This window comes from Nelumbo nucifera, chromosome 1 (genome assembly GCF_055504915.1).
Source record: "Nelumbo nucifera cultivar China Antique chromosome 1, China Antique-T2T, whole genome shotgun sequence".
Classification (NCBI taxonomy): domain Eukaryota; kingdom Viridiplantae; phylum Streptophyta; class Magnoliopsida; order Proteales; family Nelumbonaceae; genus Nelumbo; species Nelumbo nucifera.
The window spans coordinates 144,246,827-144,265,234 of NC_142649.1; the positions used below are offsets into that span (position 1 = coordinate 144,246,827).

The following is an 18,408-nucleotide window of genomic DNA, read 5'->3' on the forward strand; positions in this document are numbered from 1 at the left end:
ACGGCAAGCAGTTCGAGGATATCAAGTTCCAAGAATGGTGCCAAGATATGGGAATTTGTCATAACTTCACATCGGTCGCACACCCGCAAGCAAACGGTCAAACAAAAGTAATGAACAGAGCCATCCTCCGCGGATTGAAAGCACGACTGGACCGAGCTAAAGGGTTGTGGGTGGATGAGCTACTAAGTGTCCTATGGGCTCACCGAACTACGAAAAAAACTGCCACGGGAGAGACCCCCTTTAACCTCACCTACGGCACCGAAGCGGTAATCCCAACGGAAATCGAAATACCTACACTACGACTAGAAGCATATGACAATCAGACAAACGGAGACGAATTACGCACCAACCTCGACCTACTGGATGAGGTAAGAGACCTCGTGCACATCCAGACAGCAGCCTATCAGCAAAAAGTAGCTCGGTACTACAACGCCAGAGTAAAGAAGCGGAGCTTCCGCGTTGGCGACCTGGTTCTCCGAAAAATCATGGTACCCGAACCCGGCGTGGGCAAACTTGGACCAAATTGGGAAGGGCCCTACAAAGTAAAGAGAGCGCTCGAGGGGGCATACGAATTCGAAACCTTAGAGGGTAAGCGAGTACCCCGAGCATGGAACATCGTCAACTTAAGGCGATACTACCTATAGACCACCAAGCAAGGTGGATAAAATCGCCACCAAAATCCAAAGGCTAGGATGCCGAGCTAACAAAGGGAGCTCGGCATAGGCAAGCAAAGAAGAGCCAAAGGCGAAGCGGAGACAAACGAGCTAATAGGGACTTCGGCATCTCAGAGTACTAACACCGAAACAGGCCGCGCGAGTGCGGTAACCCGGGCAGGAAACAGACCGGACGTATGGTCAGTTCGGCAAATACGTTTAGTTCAGGAGAAAGAACAACCAACACTTAACCAAAAGAAAAGCCATTTCATTTCAAATAAGGGAGTGTACATTTCAAAAAAAAAAAAATTTACAGGCCCGGAGCTACTTCTTCTTTATCGGAAGGCACTTCAACGATACCCGAAGGCCCTGCCTCGCCCTCGGAATCTGGCTCACCATCCATAGCATTGGCCATCTCCTGAGTTATGCGCGAAGTGGATATAGCACTGATGTCGAGCTCGGGGTACGTATTCCGGATCATCCACCGGCTTAGATTAAAACCCCTCCTGTACGAATCCACCATCAGATCATCGAAGCACGGCGAAGCGATGTACTCATCGACAGCCTTCTTCTTGGCATCTTCGATACCTTGAGAAAAGATCTGTGTCCTCTCCCTGATGTCCTCCTGAAGGTACTCAACCTTATGCTGCAGATCCAGCCTCAGGTCCGCCATGTGCTTCACCACTACTCCCATGGCCTCGGCATCTCTCTGAGACCTCGCCTGCCTGATCTGTGCAAAACGAGCAGCCTCCTCGGCAGCACGAGCAGCCGCTTCAGCAGCTCGCGAAGTCGTCTCAACAGCGCGAAGAGCCTCTTCGGCAGCTCGCGCCTGCCTCGAGCTCCTTTCCACCTGGGTCGCCAAGGCGTGAATAGAAGAGTTCACCTACCAAAAGGAACACAAGTGATCAAAAGAACCAACAGAAGAATGAAAGCCAAAGAGCTCTAAAAAAGGGAGATCATTTACCACCATGGCATGGGTAACGGCACGACAGGCCACTTGGTGCAGAGGGAGATCAGTCCACGCCGCGACCTCCTCGGGTAAAATGGCCTCCTTACTCTTTTGAAGAGCATGGGTCGGCGACAGCACACTCCTGAAATCCCCTGGGGCCCCCGAGCCTGAGGGCCCAGCTCGCGTATGAGTAGACCTAGAGTAAGTAGGAGCACCGGAGTAGGTAGAAGCCCCTGTGTAAGTAGTCTCAGCATAAGGGACCCCTGCCGCCTCTTGCATTGGAGGAGCCATCTCGGGCTCCTTGGGCAGATCTTCTGACGGATAGTCCGGCACCTCGGGCTTCGTATCCCGGGGCAGCTCGGCGCGAGTTCGCTTGGCGACTCGCTTCCTCCTCTTCATACCTTGGAACAAGTGCCCACCATGGGTCCCTTATGAGTCCATCACACCTGCGAAAAGAAGTTCGGCATCAGTAAAAAGCAAGAGAGACAGCAAGACAGAATCTTTAAGTGAAGAACCTACCCAAACTCAGGCCGGCCGCAATGAGCTTGGCCTCCGTCAGATACTGTTGACACTTCAGCCCAAGCTGCGCCATTGTCGGAGGCCCTTCACCGTCTCTTTGTCAAGTGTAACACCGGAGTCAAGAGCGGCCATCCCCCACCCGGTCTGAAACGGCCACCCCAGTACACTTCGCACCCCGAAATAGTCCCGCTTCCACGCCGGGACCTTGTTGGGGAGTTCATGTAAAAGCTTAAAGCCCGGGCGAGGAGACAGGTAATATGCCCGCCTACGCCCGGGGAGGGGACCCGCTTGCTTCTTAAGCATTAAGATAGAAGAAAATACCTCCAAGTCCAAAGGAAAGCCCTCTTCGCAAAATAAGGAGATTGTCCCCACCAAATTTCGAATGGAGTTCGGGTGAAGCTGGCCGACCATCACACCGAAGTGGTTCAAGACTTCGACAAGGAGGGGATGGAAAGACAGTCGCTGCCCCGCAACGAGCTGCTCCCGGAATATCACGATCTCATCATGACCGTGTTCCCAAGGAAAGCTACCCGAAGGTATGAAATAAGCGTACTCCCCGGGCAAGTTATAGTAGGTAATAAGGGATTGGAGCCCCTCAGGCGTCATGGTCGAAGGGCCAAACTTGTCTAACATCCGACCCCGACGAGAGGTGGACGCCAAACTACCCGAGGCGCCTCGGCCTACGAGTTCGAACTCTTCCTCGAGCTCTTCCTCCGGCTCGCTAGAACTATCAGGGGGCACAACCCTATCAGGGGATGCAACTCGATTCGTAGAACCTGCATCGGACCCACTTGAAGGACTATCTGAGCTATCCAAGCTAGACATCGGGGAGTAAGATGGATTCCAGGAAGGTACTCACCCGAAAAAAGGCTGGAGTAGACCATGGGAGCTCGGACGAGCAAAAAACCTTGAACGCGAACTGAAAAAGCCTGGACGCGAGCTAAAACTCAGACGCGAGCTCAAGAGAAATACAGAAGTGACAGCGACTGGGGTCCCCCCCTGCTATTTATACCCACAGTGACCGAGAAGTGACGGCTCAGATCAAAGCCAATCCGACGGCCCACAGTCACACTGACCGCACGTCCCCTGAGACCGAGACGTGATTGGCGCACGTCTTTCTAAAACTGACAGAACGCCCGCGCACGCCTCCTCACAATAAAGGCGGCAGCGGCATGTTTTCAAATTTGAAAAGACGCCTGCTGTCACGTCTCCCAACGGTGCGCTTTTTGAAATTTTGAAATAAAGCGCGCGTCGTCACGTCTATCATCGTTTTTAGGCAGGTCGACACGTTTCCCGCCTTTTGGGCGCTCGAAGAAACCCAAGGAACCCTGACAACGCACCTCGCGCCATCAGTCAACCAAGATTCAAAGTACGAGGCAAATCCACCTGCCACCTTGTGAACTCCCCGCGCCAGGGCAGGACCCTTAGCGCGAGGAGTGGGGGGCAATTGATGAAGGAAGATTTGGCCCGACCTCGCAATCACTCCATGTGGCAAAAGCAAACAGCTCGGAACAAACAGCGCACCCAAGGCACGAGCATCAAAGGGAGGAACCAGCGGTCCGAACTCCTTACTAGGAGTCCGAACTCCCTACTAGGAGCCCGAGCTCCCTACAAAGAGCCCGAGCCTCACAAGGTAGTGACCCGAACTGGCCCGCCTCATGGCAGTTCGGGACGCTCCCCTATCCGAACTCAAGAATTCATCTCGCTCACCACTCCAGCACTTCGCCTCCGGGACGCCAGACTGACCAAACGTACTATACCTGACACCGAGGATGTCCGTATCCAAGGGCGGCGCACCTGACTGATTTGGGATCTGACGCTTGACAGTTGCACTTCAAACGGCCTCCTGCCACCGCCACCTGCCACCGTCGTCACCAGCCGCAGAGACGGCTCCGACAAAGGGAGCAGTGGCGGTTTTGCCCGGCCAGAGGGGATGACATCCGAACTGGCAGGAGCTCAGAAATAATCATGCCCAATCTGACAGAAGCTTGGAAGTGAGTGCATGAGGTGGTTATAAAAGGCTCTCTACCCCCCAAGAACATGGTATGCAAACTTTGCGCTATTTGGTTTTATCTTGCCTTTGAAGGATTCTAACTTGAGCTTCGGAGCCTCCACATCGGGTTCCCCCCGGAGCTTCCTCATCTTCTCCGTTTCAGGTTCCCCACAATTCCGTTCAGAGGCAAGGTCATTGACAGATAGGACCAACCGGATTGCGCACCATCAGTTTTATTTTGCCTTTCCGAAAGTCCTTGGCTTTCCTCTGTCGATTCCTCTGTTTGCCTATACTCCTCAAGGAGGGCACAAATCTATCCCCAAATCCTCTCTAGTTCCTCCTACTTCTTTCCCATAATTGATTCATCCCTAGATTTTTTGCTACTTTGAGCCCCTGTTTTTACTAAACCTGCTTGAACCCCATACTGCCCTACCTATTTCTCCTTTCTCTTATACTCCTCTAAAAATCTACACATCTGATCTCAGTATCTTCCCTAACTCATTTTCCTATAATTTCCCTCCCCTTTCCACTTCTTCTCATCCTTGACCCTCCTTATCCCCAATTAAATACTTTCCATCCATAACTGCTAAATCAAGTTGAGCTGCAAAAGTACTTGTTCAAGGCAGAAAACCACATCAATACCATAAAACGAATTGACAATATTACCTAACAGGTTGTGGGAACAAGCCAATGGATAGCAAGACAAAGGGGCAATGTCACGTCTACTCATTCCAAAAGAGGTGATTGTGGGTCTCCGTTACGTTCAACCAATATTGTTTTAGTCATTGCATTAGAATCTACTTTTAGATGTTGTCCCCTGATTGATACCTCTGTGTTCGGTGATCGAGGTATGTCCTATTTCTCTAGTCTTCTATCAATGCTTTGCTGCTCTAGCAAACTGGGAGCAAATTTAAGAGCCAGTAACCTTTGCCTCTCCTCTGTAAAAGCTGCAGTAGCCCCCACTTCCTTAGGTTAGGGGGAAGGTTGAGAGAGCTTTTCTTGAACTGAATCTTTTAAAACCAAATCATCGTTTTCCAAAAAAAATAGCTCGGTATGTAAGCTCTCATTGTCGCTGAGGGGTCTGGCTTTCTTTAGTTCTACACTTCTAATACTTGAAGAGCCTTCACACTCTGAATCTGAACTGCTTCCTTCCTCCGTCTCACAGTCCTCAAAAGCATCCGTGGTATTCTGGTTTTCTGACGTCAGAATGATGAAGAAACCTGTCTCCACTGTCGTCGGATGAGGCTTCTTGAACCTCGGATTGCACTATTCTGGAGAGACGCCCTTTTTCTTCAAGATTGGGACCCATGCCTAGTTCATATTTGTCGCACCACTGCAGCGAACCCACTTCCTACAGGCACTGGTTGCGAATTGCTTGAGGGAGATGATGATAGACCAGCTTTTCAATCCTTCGTCTCCCCTCCTGCCTTGGTCACGTGCCCACTTAAAAGAACGTGTGACCTTCTCTATCCCCTTACCAGCTCCTTTGGTCACGTGCCCACTTAAAAGGGCACGTGGCTTTTTAAGTTCTGGGTCCACCCGATTTAAAGTAACCACCCCATTCACTTTACTAGAACCCATTAGATCTTGATGGGCCTAGGCCCAACCCCTCTATCCCCTTGTCAGCCACGTGTTTACTTAAAAAAAAAACATGTGATCGGCCTTGGTTCGTTGAACTAGAATGAACTGTCTCGAGCCCTAAGAACTTGCCGACCTTTGTTCCTTTTGTTTTGAAATTTGAATTGCTACAAGCCTGTCTGCAATTATTTCCCAAGTGTTTAAATCATTCTCTTTTTCCGTTTTTTCTTTGGGAACCTCAATTGTCTAAACTTCTCTTGTAAAAGACTACTTTGCCTTGCAAACCATACAACCAAGCCTGTTCTGCCCCCCTTCATCTTCCTCCCTTCTACCCTCCTTCCATAGCTGGGCTTCAATGGAGGAAGAAAGCCAAACGGGGTAGACTAAACCATCTGAAACAACCTCTATTTTCCTTGGAATGTCGCTGGGTTTAACACCACTTAACATCATTGCAACTGAATGGAGATCACAATCAAACACACCACCTAATCTTGCATCACAGACTACAGCTATTGACTGTAACACTTCCTCCTTCCAGAGGTTGAAAGGTAACCAAGCAATCTAACTATTACATTGTCCTCAATCAAAAAACTCTTGGTATTGAAGAGATGACACCATTTCGAGACTGTGGCAGCACCAGTCTCTGAGTGAATAACTAGAGCTGAAATCTCTACATCATCTTCCCCCAAGTCTAACAAGGCTTTACAAGAGGCATAAGGAGTAATCACCATCGGCTTTTGCAGGTTTAACTCTCTGAGTATCGCCTGTGCAATACCTCTCCAATCCTTTGGTGGACTTGAAGTTTCCACCACAAATTTCTTCCCCCAATTCTTCTCTTCTACTGGTGCTGCAAGTTTGCAGCTTCTTTTTCCTTTTTCTGCGATCAACCAGTTTCTATCACTGAAATCTTCCTCTCTTTTGCATACCCCTTTTCTTTTCCTTTGCTACATTCTCTACTTGTTTGTTTTCAGCTGCTGAATAAAGTCACTCAGTACCTGTGCCACTGCCTTCCAGCCATTACCCCTTCTACTTTTTGGGAAACAAACCACCTGCTTCTTTCTTTGCCCAAAGAATTCCTACAGCGTTATATAACAACTTTTTGCATTCTTTATGCATTCCAACTCATACCCCTTCCTTCCATCAAGGTTGAACTTCGTAAAGTTCATTTGTTTACCTTTATAGCTTGCTTCTGAAACAAACTTCTGCATCCATTCGATCACTTCAAGACCTTCCAGCAATATTGTAGCTCTCTTTGCCTCCCTAATCTTCAAGCTTTGCTGGCCTCTAATCCTTACCTCTTCAAGAATGAAAACTTTTGCTTCAATCTTTATCTCTTTCCTCCATTTTGCAACTTCTAGAAACTTGTTCTCCATCTCTCTTCCTCCTCCAACCTCAACCCTTTGGAATTACACTTATCATCAACACTTGCAATAAGTGTTACTGAATAGGGAAGTGATAGACATCTACCATTGTAATCTTTTGTGTGCGCTTTTTTTTTTCTCTGTTTTTTTCAAATGTACATTTGCGTGTAACTGAATACCTGAAAATCATGTGGGAAATTATCATTTTCTTTCATTTTTATTGCTGGTTGTAGCCGAATGGAGCCAAAGCTGAGTTAGGTGAAAAACAAAGTTTTCACCTTAAAAGCAGAAAAGTATAACAAAAATACTTTTACGGTGAAATTTTCCACCCCTTTTATCAAAGGCTGCACTGTAACGGTTAGAGACAATTTTGAACATAATTGACCAAAACTATACCTAAAAATTTTATAGATGGAAAAAAATTTCCACCGACTATACAATTAAACCGATGGCTGACGGGGCACAAAGGAGTGGAGCCTCTCAGCCCAGTAAATTGAAAGGAAATGATGAAGTTTCTAAAAGACCAATTCAGTGCAATTCCACGACATAAAGCAAGACTAAAATAGGTTGTTTGTTCAAGGCTGAAGAAGCAATGGAACCTGCTTTGTCAAAAATGTGTGTTAAATTATAAGAAACGACAGATACACGAGACAATCTCTCCAAACTATACACAATTGATATAACTATGCAAAGGGTCAACTACTTCACAGGGCCCTACTAGAAAGCATTAACAACAACATAATCTATACCTAACATCCCAACGTTGTCAATTCAACCAGGTATTTAATGACGACATAGACTTGGTACATCACCACTATTCCTCTCGCCTTAATGGATTTTGGAGCTGACTTGCAGCTTCCAACTGTTTGCAAGGGAAGATCAAAATCAGCCACTGGCTACCCTTCCATGTCAATGTTGATTTCTTCGATATCTAAACTAATCTTGGTGATCCTCCTGTGCTGGTGGGGGAGCAAATCTCACATTTTCTGGTCGAGTTACCACTACGGTTTCATCAGCAAAAAGTGACTTGATAAACAATGGAGTCCTCAGTGGGCGACGACCTGTCATCCGTGGATATACGTCTTCAAGGAAATAGTATGCATGGCCAGCTATCATTCCCTGAACCATAGAATATATGGGTGTCAAATGGGTCCAGTACACAGATGACTTTACATGTAGGAACAAATGGATACTATTGAAACATCACAAGCATATTATTCTAGTATATTTGAACCACCTAAATCGTTTGCATGGTATCTTTTGATGTTATTATCAGGATTCATAGCTGACCCTATATAGTTGGGATAAGGCATGGACGATGATGATGTTTTTATCAGCAAAAATATGTTTCTGGTTTACACAGGAAAAAAAAGGTTTCTCTTGCCTTTGAGCCTACATGTCAATCCAAACAATGTAAATTGGCATGATGCCTAATGTATCAAGCTAGCTCCCCAATAATGATCTGGATTAAAGAAAGAAGGTAGAAACATTATTTATTTGCCATGTATGAAAGGAGTATTGGGTTGAATTAAAACTTTGCAATTGACCAAATGAGGGGCTAGAAACATGCTTTCATGGACCTGCTCTCTAATCTGTCATGTGCAAGGAAAAGCCACTGGTCTGGACAAACAATATTGTATTACTCTGGGTTAGAAAAAGACACTTACCAGCAAATCCACCCAAGCACTAGTACCAACAAGTATAGAGAATCCCAAAAGAACCTGCAATAGAGGTTAAAAATCAGACATTAATTGTATATTTTGCCCTTTTTTCTAATCCAATTGCACACAGGCTAACAATACAAAGTGGAGAACAAGATGTTTGGTCAACTCCAAGTCTCTAGTTTTCCCTGCAATTATCCTTTTCCAGTTTACCAGGTTCATGATCAAAAGTTTTTCAAACATGCAACACAAGAAAACCAGTAGAGCTGGAAGAAAAAGGGATCAAATGAACATCATAACAGTAATCGTGACATCTTATGTAGTAAGTTCAGCTTTCCAGAAAATTCACTCAAAAAAAAAAAACTGAGGATATTAAAATTGAGCAGATAAACTCTGGGAAAAAATTGCAAAAGCATCATTCCTTGATCTCACTCCCTTTTAAGGAATTTCATGACTTTAGTTCTTGTCATGACTTTGCAGAAACTATAACATGTCAATTAAAGAGACTGACCAAATATAATACATATCCAATTAATAAAAAAACAAGGAGCACCGAGACAATCATAGACCAACCACTTTTTGCCATGTTTAGGAGCTGAAGAGATAACCCACTTAAGTTCTTCCAATAGGATTCAAAGATGAAAATACTTATATGGTGTTTGGTTCTGTGGCCATTATTTGAAAAACGGTGCCAGCTCATCGCCATGTAGGCGTTTATCTCAAAATGCTATTTGCATGGTGTTTGTAAGACAGTTTATTAAATAAATGTTTTCTTGGTTTGTGTGAGAGCCAACTGTTGGGGGAAACACCATTTTTAATGTTTTCCCCAACACACAGCCGTTTATTTACTGTTGAGATTATGTGGCACCTAATGGTGCCTAGCTGTCAAACAACACCATATAAAAGTTTATCTACCACAGTACTAAACAGACCCTTGGTTACTAACCAGAAGGTTATTGGTGTATGAATGGGTCATTTTGAAAACCATTTTGATGAGTCTACGAATTTCTTACCATTTAAAGAACAGAACTTCAGCCAGAAACTAGCAAGAACTAATTTCTATCTGGAACTTCTGGCAGTACCCATTGAATAAATGCTAAAAGATGTATATGAGGGAGAGGAAACTAGTATAATATGGGCTGGAGCTATATCTTAAAATGGCTTTTTCTCATTGGTAACAGTCAAAATTATGTACAAGAGATAATTATCAAAAAAATAATAATAATTATGTACAAGAGATGTGTCCTTCATCCTCTAATAAAAGCTAATATGCCTTTCTTTATCTTTTGTTATGATCTTTATAACGAGTTCCCATTGGAACTCCCCACCCCAAAACACGCTAACCCTATTTGATTCCCTGCCTGTTAGCACTCCTAGCCATCCACTTGAATGTTAAATTCATTTCAGCTGCTAATTTTCTAACTTCCCTCATCATATACCTATATGTAAAATGGTTTATTAACCAAGTGACCAGTACTTCACATCTTGAAGTTCACTTCACTCACCAAATAAAAAGAATAAGAGACACATCATGAGAATATTTAATCCCAACCATTTTCCAGTTTAACAAGTTAGTAAAGCTTCATTGATAACCACTCACCCATGGTAAATAGGCTGCTGTAAAAGTAAAAAGTCCCAAGAAACTCATATGGATAAAGGGATTCTGCTTGCTCCAGACATAAACCTATGAAGAAGAGAAGTGGAATGAAAACTGGCAACAATATACAAGAAACAAATAGAATCATATTTAAGTTAAACAAAAGAAAAAATGTCACATTGACTAACCATCATGAAAGTCAATGAATTGCTTAAGAAGAAAATTTTTGCAAAAGACTCTGATACATAAGGTATCATCCCACCAACAAGCACTATGACAGTTAACACTGTGGCACCAAATAAGAGCATATAAAAGAAATCTGCAGTCCTTCCCCTGAAGGAGTTCTCTTCAAGAAGCTTGCAGTATCGAGCAAGAAAGAACATGTGGAATAGGAAGTCCAAGTCTGTCATTGCCAAGAAAGAATAGCTCCAGTAAGATAAGGCTTGAGAGAGCAGGAAAATATGAATATAAGCAAGAGAATAATAATATGATGCTTTTCTCTAAGTACGGATTTGGATATGGTAAAATTCATACTGCATCCTGTGTAATCCAAAAACTTCCTTACTGAGCTACCAACATGTATCAAAAACAAAGTTTTTTTGGTGATGAATCACTTGTAATCCAAAAGACTGAATATTACTGAGCATTAGAAAAGTGGGATCTTTTCTAGATTATGAATAATCATAGTGAAACTCCACCTATGGTGATATATCCCTATCGCAGATGGCTTATCTATTTACTGGACAGAGAATTGTCTGAATTTTCTGAAAAGTGCATGTCCTGAAGTTCAAATAGGATTTGGGGATCATAATGAATTTATACAAGATGAAATGTGCAACCAGTTATTGGTTAGACTATTGAGGGTTAATTACCTAAAATACCCTTGAACCTATCTTCCCCATTCTTTTTCTTATCAGTAACAGAAAATTTATTAATAAAACAGAGAGGATTACAGCTTTTAGGTTTGACTACCCCACACAAACTCAACCAAAGGACATCAGTTACTAGAAATCTTTAACTTTTCACTTTACAAATTAGCCCAAAAGCACCGTTCCCTGTTTACCCCTTGCTTTGCTAACTGATCTGCTAAACCATTGGCTGATCTTGGGGTAAAGAACCAGCTGCATATCCTTTGATATACTCCTGAACTTTCTGATTCCATTTTTGAAGCACCAAGGAGTCTGCTCTGTTCATTTCAGCCAGCTTAGGACAACTTTAGAGTCTCATTCAACTATCAGTCTCCTTACCCCCAACTCCATAGCTTTTTCAATCCCAAATATCACTGCCTTCAACTCAGCTGTTGTTGAATTCCCTACTCCAAGTGGTCCAGAAAACAAACCCAACTTCATTTTCATCCCTTAATACCCCTCCGAATCCTGAAGGGCCCGGGTTACCAAAGCTACTACCATCGAAATTCAGTTTGAGGAAAACATTTACAGGTGGGACCCAATCTCTTAGGATTTTCTTTTTTGACGATGACGAAGCTGCCACTCTGCCCCACGATCTGATTATATCATCAATAGTAAAGTCCGAGAATAAACTCAATGATTGCACCCAATGTGCCACCTTTACCATGATGCTTTCTATCAGTGATTCTTTGCTTCTTTTCTTCTTCCCCCCTCTCTTTCTTCTTTTCTTCTTCCCCCCTCTCTTTCTTCTTTTTTCATCTGTTGCTGCAACTTGACTGCATATTGCCTGGGGTTGGTTCCTCCAACACAGTTGCCCACCTCAGCCATAATGATTAACTTTCACATCACCCCTACTAATCTTTAATCTGGAATAATAGCAGCAAAATCGTGGTGGTTCCAAAGATTCAAAGATTCAATCTGAATGTGTTAGACCATGGGGGAAGAGTCCCCGTGAACTTTGATAAATACCACATGTTGCCACCTTTATGATACCAGTTGATTGGTTACAGTTTTTCTGGTATCATAGTAAATAACATAAAATCAAGTCATAATGATGTTCATCTCAATTGCTTCCCTAATGATACTAAAATCAAGTCACAATGATGTTCATCTCAATTGCTTCCCTAATGATACTAAAATCAAGTCATAATGATGTTCATCTAGCAACAAACAAAATAACAAGAGAAAACAACTAATCAAATAACTGATTGAAAACACCACTTAGCATTGATTCCATCATGGACTATTGCCACATAGCACTCCATCATGGGCCCTCCATGTTCTCAATGTTAGAGGTGTTGCACTTGCGAACCTTCAGAAGAGCATGGTTGACATGGGTCATCGGTGTCTTAATGCATAGGACCTGGCATGCACCCACAACAAAGGCCAAGCACAGGTCCCCAATGCAATCAAAGAAGCTGCCTCCATGATTGGCTTCTCCAGTCCTCATAAATCTGGGAAAAGTAAGTGAAAGAATCCCAATGGGAATGATTCTAGGATTTTGAAAGAAAATTCATTTTGGGATTTCCATTCAAAAGAGAAAGGAGGTGAAGCTAGGTAATTCTTATGCCAGAAAGCCACTCACTACCTTTACCCATTAAAGTTGAGAAGGAAAGAGAAGGCATTGGGAAGGTGAAGAAGAAACCTTTTGTACTCTGTTTCAGAGAGAACAGAGAGACAAAATTGTGGACAACTAGGAACCAGATCCAAATTAGAGAGCATCAAGATCAGCAAAGAAGTAATAGGGTTTGATGGGTTTAAGAAGTGGAAGAGAAGTAATCCAGATGAGACAACTCTGGGAAAGATCTAATGAACACCATGCTTTTTCAACTCCTTGCCGACTTGTTGTTAGCCCAATCAAGGAGGGGGCCTTAACACAAAATTGATAAAGAAAAAGAAGAACTAGATGGTTCTGATTCAAATTTCTTCATTGACAAGGTATTGGGACAGAACATAAAGAAAGGGCTATTGCAAACCCAGGCAGAACTCAACACCATAAATCCAAACCTACAATTCTTGAATGACCAAATTGAAGCAATTTCCACCAGTTTTTCTTTATCAGTAGCAATTTCCACTAGGTTCAGTCAAAAAGTTCCTCGTCAGTTTTGGTTCGGTTGTTCCTCTATTTCAGTTGCTGAAAACAGAGTGAAAGAAATGAAAAGAAAGGCAAAAAAGGAGGAAAAGTAGAGAGAGTGGAACGGCTGATGGTAACATGGTGGTGAATGCCTAGTACTGTGTCAACAGGGGTAAGGTTGGTGGTGACCGGTGACGGCAAAATTGGGTTTTCAAAAATTAGAAGTGTCACTTAATGTCACATGCAAGCAGAATGTGACAGTCAACTAACGGAAGGGTAGTATGTGAAATATTACATCATACTTTAGAGGGTCTTTAAGTAGGTCTTTAAACCTTAGGGGTGGTTTAAGTAATTGTCAAATAGTTCAGGGGTATTTATGTAATTAATCCAAAAACACATGGCATGTAATGAAGGTGTAGTAAGTCATTCTCATAAACAATGGACGAGAAACATCAAGATAAATCCAAGGAAAAACATGCAAACAATAAAAAAGCCATCACCCAATGATGGTCCCACTTGGTATAGTTCAAAAATCATTACACCAATTTGATAAAAGTTCACAAGAAACTCTTGGCTATGAAATTTACACCAACTTGATAAAAATTTATAACTTGATTGTATAAGTGGTTGGTCCCTTTAGTTCTTTTATACTGTCTAATTAATATTATAAAAGTTTCTAAGAAACCCATGATGTCATAATTGAATAAGAATTATTTAAAAAAAGATAGAACACCAAAAATGAAAATGTACAGAATTTTGCCACATTCTGACAATTGTTAGTCTGAAGTTTTACAAGCATAAATTGCTACAATGTAAGCAATAGTAAAAACACAGTAAGAGAAAAAGTAAAGGATGAGTAGTCCCCTATTATGTATGGACTATGTTTTTTCATGATTCAAATCAGTGTGTGCACAAGCAAACCTTATTTGGCACCATGGGAATGTATCAAGTGTGCTACTCCTAAATATTTTTGCATGCATTGGATCACTTAGTCAGTATGACTTACACTCACCTACCAGAAAGGTGTTTGTCAGAGTTTTAATTGTTTGTTTTGCTGTGTTTCTTAAGGTGCTCAACATGATTTGTATTTCATTTGGCATGAAGTCCACAATTGACATTAGAGAAAAAAAAAAAAAAAAAGAATTCTTGGCCAGTTCTAAAGATTAAGTTCATTTTTAGGTTCTCTTTCATGTTTTAAGGATAACACTGCAAGGTGCATTTTTGAGAAGCCTTGATGAAGATATGGATATTAGATACTAATGTATAAATATGAGGACAAAAACCTGTCATTGACAATAGCTAAGAGCAAGGTTTATAATTTGATGCGTATCGTATCTTTAAAAGTCCAATATGAGATACGGTGGAAAATCGGTCGTATTGTCTTTTTTCTACCATATTGGGGCATATTGACCGATACGCTACGAAAAAGATACAGCCAAAAATTGAAAAAAAGGGGGGGAGAAGAAAGCTTCTTTCCCCTGAAATAAGCCTTCTTTCACCCCCAAATGACTCTAAAACTCCAAACCTCATTCCTAAAGTGATAGATATGCAAAAATTTGCAAGAAACAAGCGTGATTCATTATTTCTTTTAAAATATTTTTCAAATTTTGAAAAAATATGTAAGTTTTTTCAATTTTTTATAATATCTTGTGATTTCTTTTTTTCTTGAATGTTTAATTCTATGCTGATCTACATTTCTTACATTCAAAATCACAATTTTTCTTGTGTTATGAGTAGATCTATGGAAATTTCACGAAGATATTTGGGGAAATATAAATTAACAAAAAATTTGAAAATGTAATTTTTTTCTTTGCCTATAAAGACTTATATATTTTAGATCTATGGATTTATCAATCATATCCATAGAGCAATTGAAAATTTTTCTTTAATAATTCTATGGATGATCTATCATATCCACAAAGAAATTGAAATTTCTTCTTTAATAACTTTTTTGGAATATATTGTATAATGTTTATTTATTTTTATAGTTTTTAAAAATAAAAAATAAATAATAATTATTTAAATAATAAATAATTATTAATTATATTTTCACTTAGGAGTTGTGCCAATGCATGTTTTATGGTTGGATAGAGGAGTTGGGTTTTTCCCATCCCATAAAACTTAAGAATATTTATAAATTATAGTTAAACATAGGTTTTTAATGAAATTATAATTGACTACAGTGTATTTCTTCATAAAACCATTAAAATATATTAATTTAATGTATATATACCTCATTGAGGTCTTATATTTAGTGTTATTGATGTATTTTTATGATTTATTGAAGTATTTATAGTGTTTATCATGCATATCTTAATTTTTCTCCGATACGCATGCGTATCCCGATACGTCTCTTAAAATTGCCTTTCCAATACACTTGGGATTTCCGATACTTTGAACCTTGGCTAAGAGTCATATTTTATTTGTGCCATGGAAGTGAAACACTCACATTTGACTATACTAAACAACCAAGAGCATAACATAGCAGCTTCACTTTGTTCAATCCATTTTTCATTTGCCTACTTTAGTATTTAATTAGTTGCATTCAAGGTAAAGGGATAAAAAGAGAGTACTTTTATACTATCCTTCTTGAACCTCATACATGTCAACACTTAAGTTAATATGTTGTTCATCAGACTGACCAACATAATCAATTCCACGAGGAACCATTTGCATAATTGCAGTATCACCACAATTATTTACAATTGATCTATTGTTTTGGCATTCCTCACGTTTGACTATTCTAAACAACTAGGAGAATGACATAGCAGATTCACTTTGTTAAATCCCTTTTTATTTGCCTACTTGCTTTTTTGATCAATAACAGAATGCCTACTTTAATATTTAATTAGTTTCATTCAAGATAAAGGGGTAAAAAGAGAGTGCTTTTATACTACCCTTCTGGAATCTCTTACATGCCAAATCTTAAGGTAAGATGCTGTTCGTCAGAGGACTGACCAAGATAATCAATTCCACAAGGAACCATTTGCAGTATCACTTCAATTATTTACAACTGATCTACTGTTTTGGCATTCCTCAAAACAGTATCATTTCTTCCGGTGGGTGCATCCAAAAGAACTACAATACAATGCCGCCTGATATGAATCAAAATATATTCTAAATAAAGTTAGAATTACCCATTTTCCGGAAGTACAAGAAATTTGTGATGAGGCGCCAGAATTCATACTGCCGTACGACAAGATTTGGGTTCAAATACAAATTATACGGGGAGATTATCTGCAAAAATAAGGGAAACATATATAATGCAAACCATGGAAATAAAGGAGCAAAAACCAGCTTCGAAATTCTCTAAACTCCTAAGTTCCTTTACATAACGCCAAAACAACAAAAGAAAAATGACACATCACAGAAATATAAATCTTCGGTAATTCGAATGAACCCAAAGCTATACAATTCGTCAAAGTTCAAACCAATCCATCCGATATTAACTCAAATTGATCAACCCAATTACCCAGGGGCAGGAGCGTTAGATGAAGAAAACGATGTCTTTACCAATAAAAAAAGAAGAAATAAAATGAAAATCTAAAACCACAGAGCCCATAAAATCGTGCAATAAGCACAAAGAGGAGAAGATCAAAGAAATAGATAAATATAAAATAAGAGTTAAAATGCATACCTCGAGAGAGCATCCAACGGTTGTGACAATTGCAGCTGTAAGATATGACCGAGTGATGATTGGCATCTGCTTGTACCATTCTTCGACAGCCTGAGCCATCCTTAGATTTCAGATATCAACCGGGAAAAAAAATCAAATCCCTAACTTCGAACCCAATTCTTACACAAGCTAAAGCTGGAAAGGGCGTCAGCAACTAGGTTTGAAGAAGACCCGAAATACCAGAAGAGTTGCAGAGAGAGAGAGAAACAGAAGGGGGGCGATTGAGAGAAGAGAGATTTCGACTTCCGAGTTTCGACTCTTAACAAAAGTGATAATGACAAATTAAGTAATTAAAAATGGAGATCGAGAAATGAGCCCTTATAAGCCTGTTGTCAGCATAGTTACTAAATTACCCTTATTATCAGCCTTACGCCCTTCCCTATATGAGCAGTCAAGATGGATCGTGCAAAGTCACATCTGCCCCAGAATTGTTCCACAGCACATCTTCACCGTGTATTGCAAATATCTCCCAATGATTTAATGCACGCTGAGATGTTCATGTGAAACGTTTTTGGGCGCATTCTGTGGGGGCAGATGTAAACGCGGACCGTGCAAGGGTCTTTTTCATTATAGAGCGGAAATGGACGAATCCACAGTCAGCACTCCATGCATGGTTATGGATATGGATGGCTTTAGGAGTATTTAAGGGATGAAGTCATAAACGACAGCTGTCGAATTTTGATTCGATGTCTTTCATGTCAAAAGCCAACATGGCAGTACACTCCATTAGAATTTGTGAAGATGGGCCCTACCTCTTCGATATGGATCACGAACCATCATCACCCCGAAGAGACTGGATCTGCTCCTCACATCTGGTGCCTCACAGGTGTTTTACATGTACATCCTACCATCGGGAACATCTTCCGCACTTATTAATTATTATTCACAGTTCCGAATGCACGGTCGATGTGCATGTGAGGCGCCCATTTGTGAGTAGCAGATTCCGTCTCCACTCCCAAAAATAGTAAAAAATTCCCATGCTAATGGGCCTCTTCTTTGCATGCAAAGCACAAGCTTGAAACTTTTGGCCTAAAAATGGCAACGGGCGAGTTGGGGGCAGGGATCAACCATACTCCTGGTCCCAAACAGCTAAAGTTTTTTCACAATAAAAGTAGTTCAAATTAGGGTTGTTCATAAGAAGGCCCAACCCGACCAACCCAAGTCGGTTGGGTTTTTATTAGCACCGGTTGGTTTCGAGTTGTACAAATTCATAAACCGATTGTTCGGGTCGGTTTCGATTTTCTTGTGTGAAAACCGAAACCGAATCGATTTAGTTTCAACTTAACTAAGTTGTTTCTATCCTAATTCCTAATTACAACCTAACCTTTTCAGTTTTCGTGGTGAAACTAATCTCTAATCCCAGATGCTTATCATTTATCAATCTATCTTCTTTTTGTCGTATTCACTTCTAGTGAGAATAAATTCTCAAACTGACAACC

At 41.2% G+C, this 18,408-nt stretch overlaps 2 protein-coding genes across 3 annotated transcripts; both read right to left on the reverse strand.

The window, feature by feature from the left end:
• Positions 1-558: 558 nt before the first annotated feature.
• Positions 559-7,520, reverse strand: LOC148803941 (uncharacterized). Of its 2 annotated transcripts, XM_088894564.1 has the most exons (3): positions 2,122-7,520; positions 1,618-2,048; positions 559-1,536 (listed from the first exon to the last, which is right to left on the reverse strand). In XM_088894564.1, the coding sequence occupies exons 2-3, from the start codon at positions 1,999-2,001 to the stop codon at positions 964-966; spliced, it is 957 nt and encodes a 318-aa protein (XP_088750690.1). In that variant the 5' UTR covers positions 2,002-2,048; positions 2,122-7,520; the 3' UTR covers positions 559-963. The 2 variants fall into 2 exon arrangements, with proteins under 2 accessions (XP_088750690.1, XP_088750689.1); XM_088894563.1 differs by having other exon boundaries at positions 1,618-7,520.
• Positions 7,521-7,656: 136 nt separating this feature from the next.
• LOC104610900 (derlin-2.2) lies at positions 7,657-17,262 on the reverse strand. Its single transcript, XM_010277744.3, has 6 exons — positions 16,931-17,262; positions 16,431-16,530; positions 10,500-10,714; positions 10,315-10,398; positions 8,721-8,774; positions 7,657-8,172 (listed from the first exon to the last, which is right to left on the reverse strand). The coding sequence occupies exons 1-6, from the start codon at positions 17,027-17,029 to the stop codon at positions 7,990-7,992; spliced, it is 735 nt and encodes a 244-aa protein (XP_010276046.1). The 5' UTR covers positions 17,030-17,262; the 3' UTR covers positions 7,657-7,989.
• Positions 17,263-18,408: the final 1,146 nt, after the last annotated feature.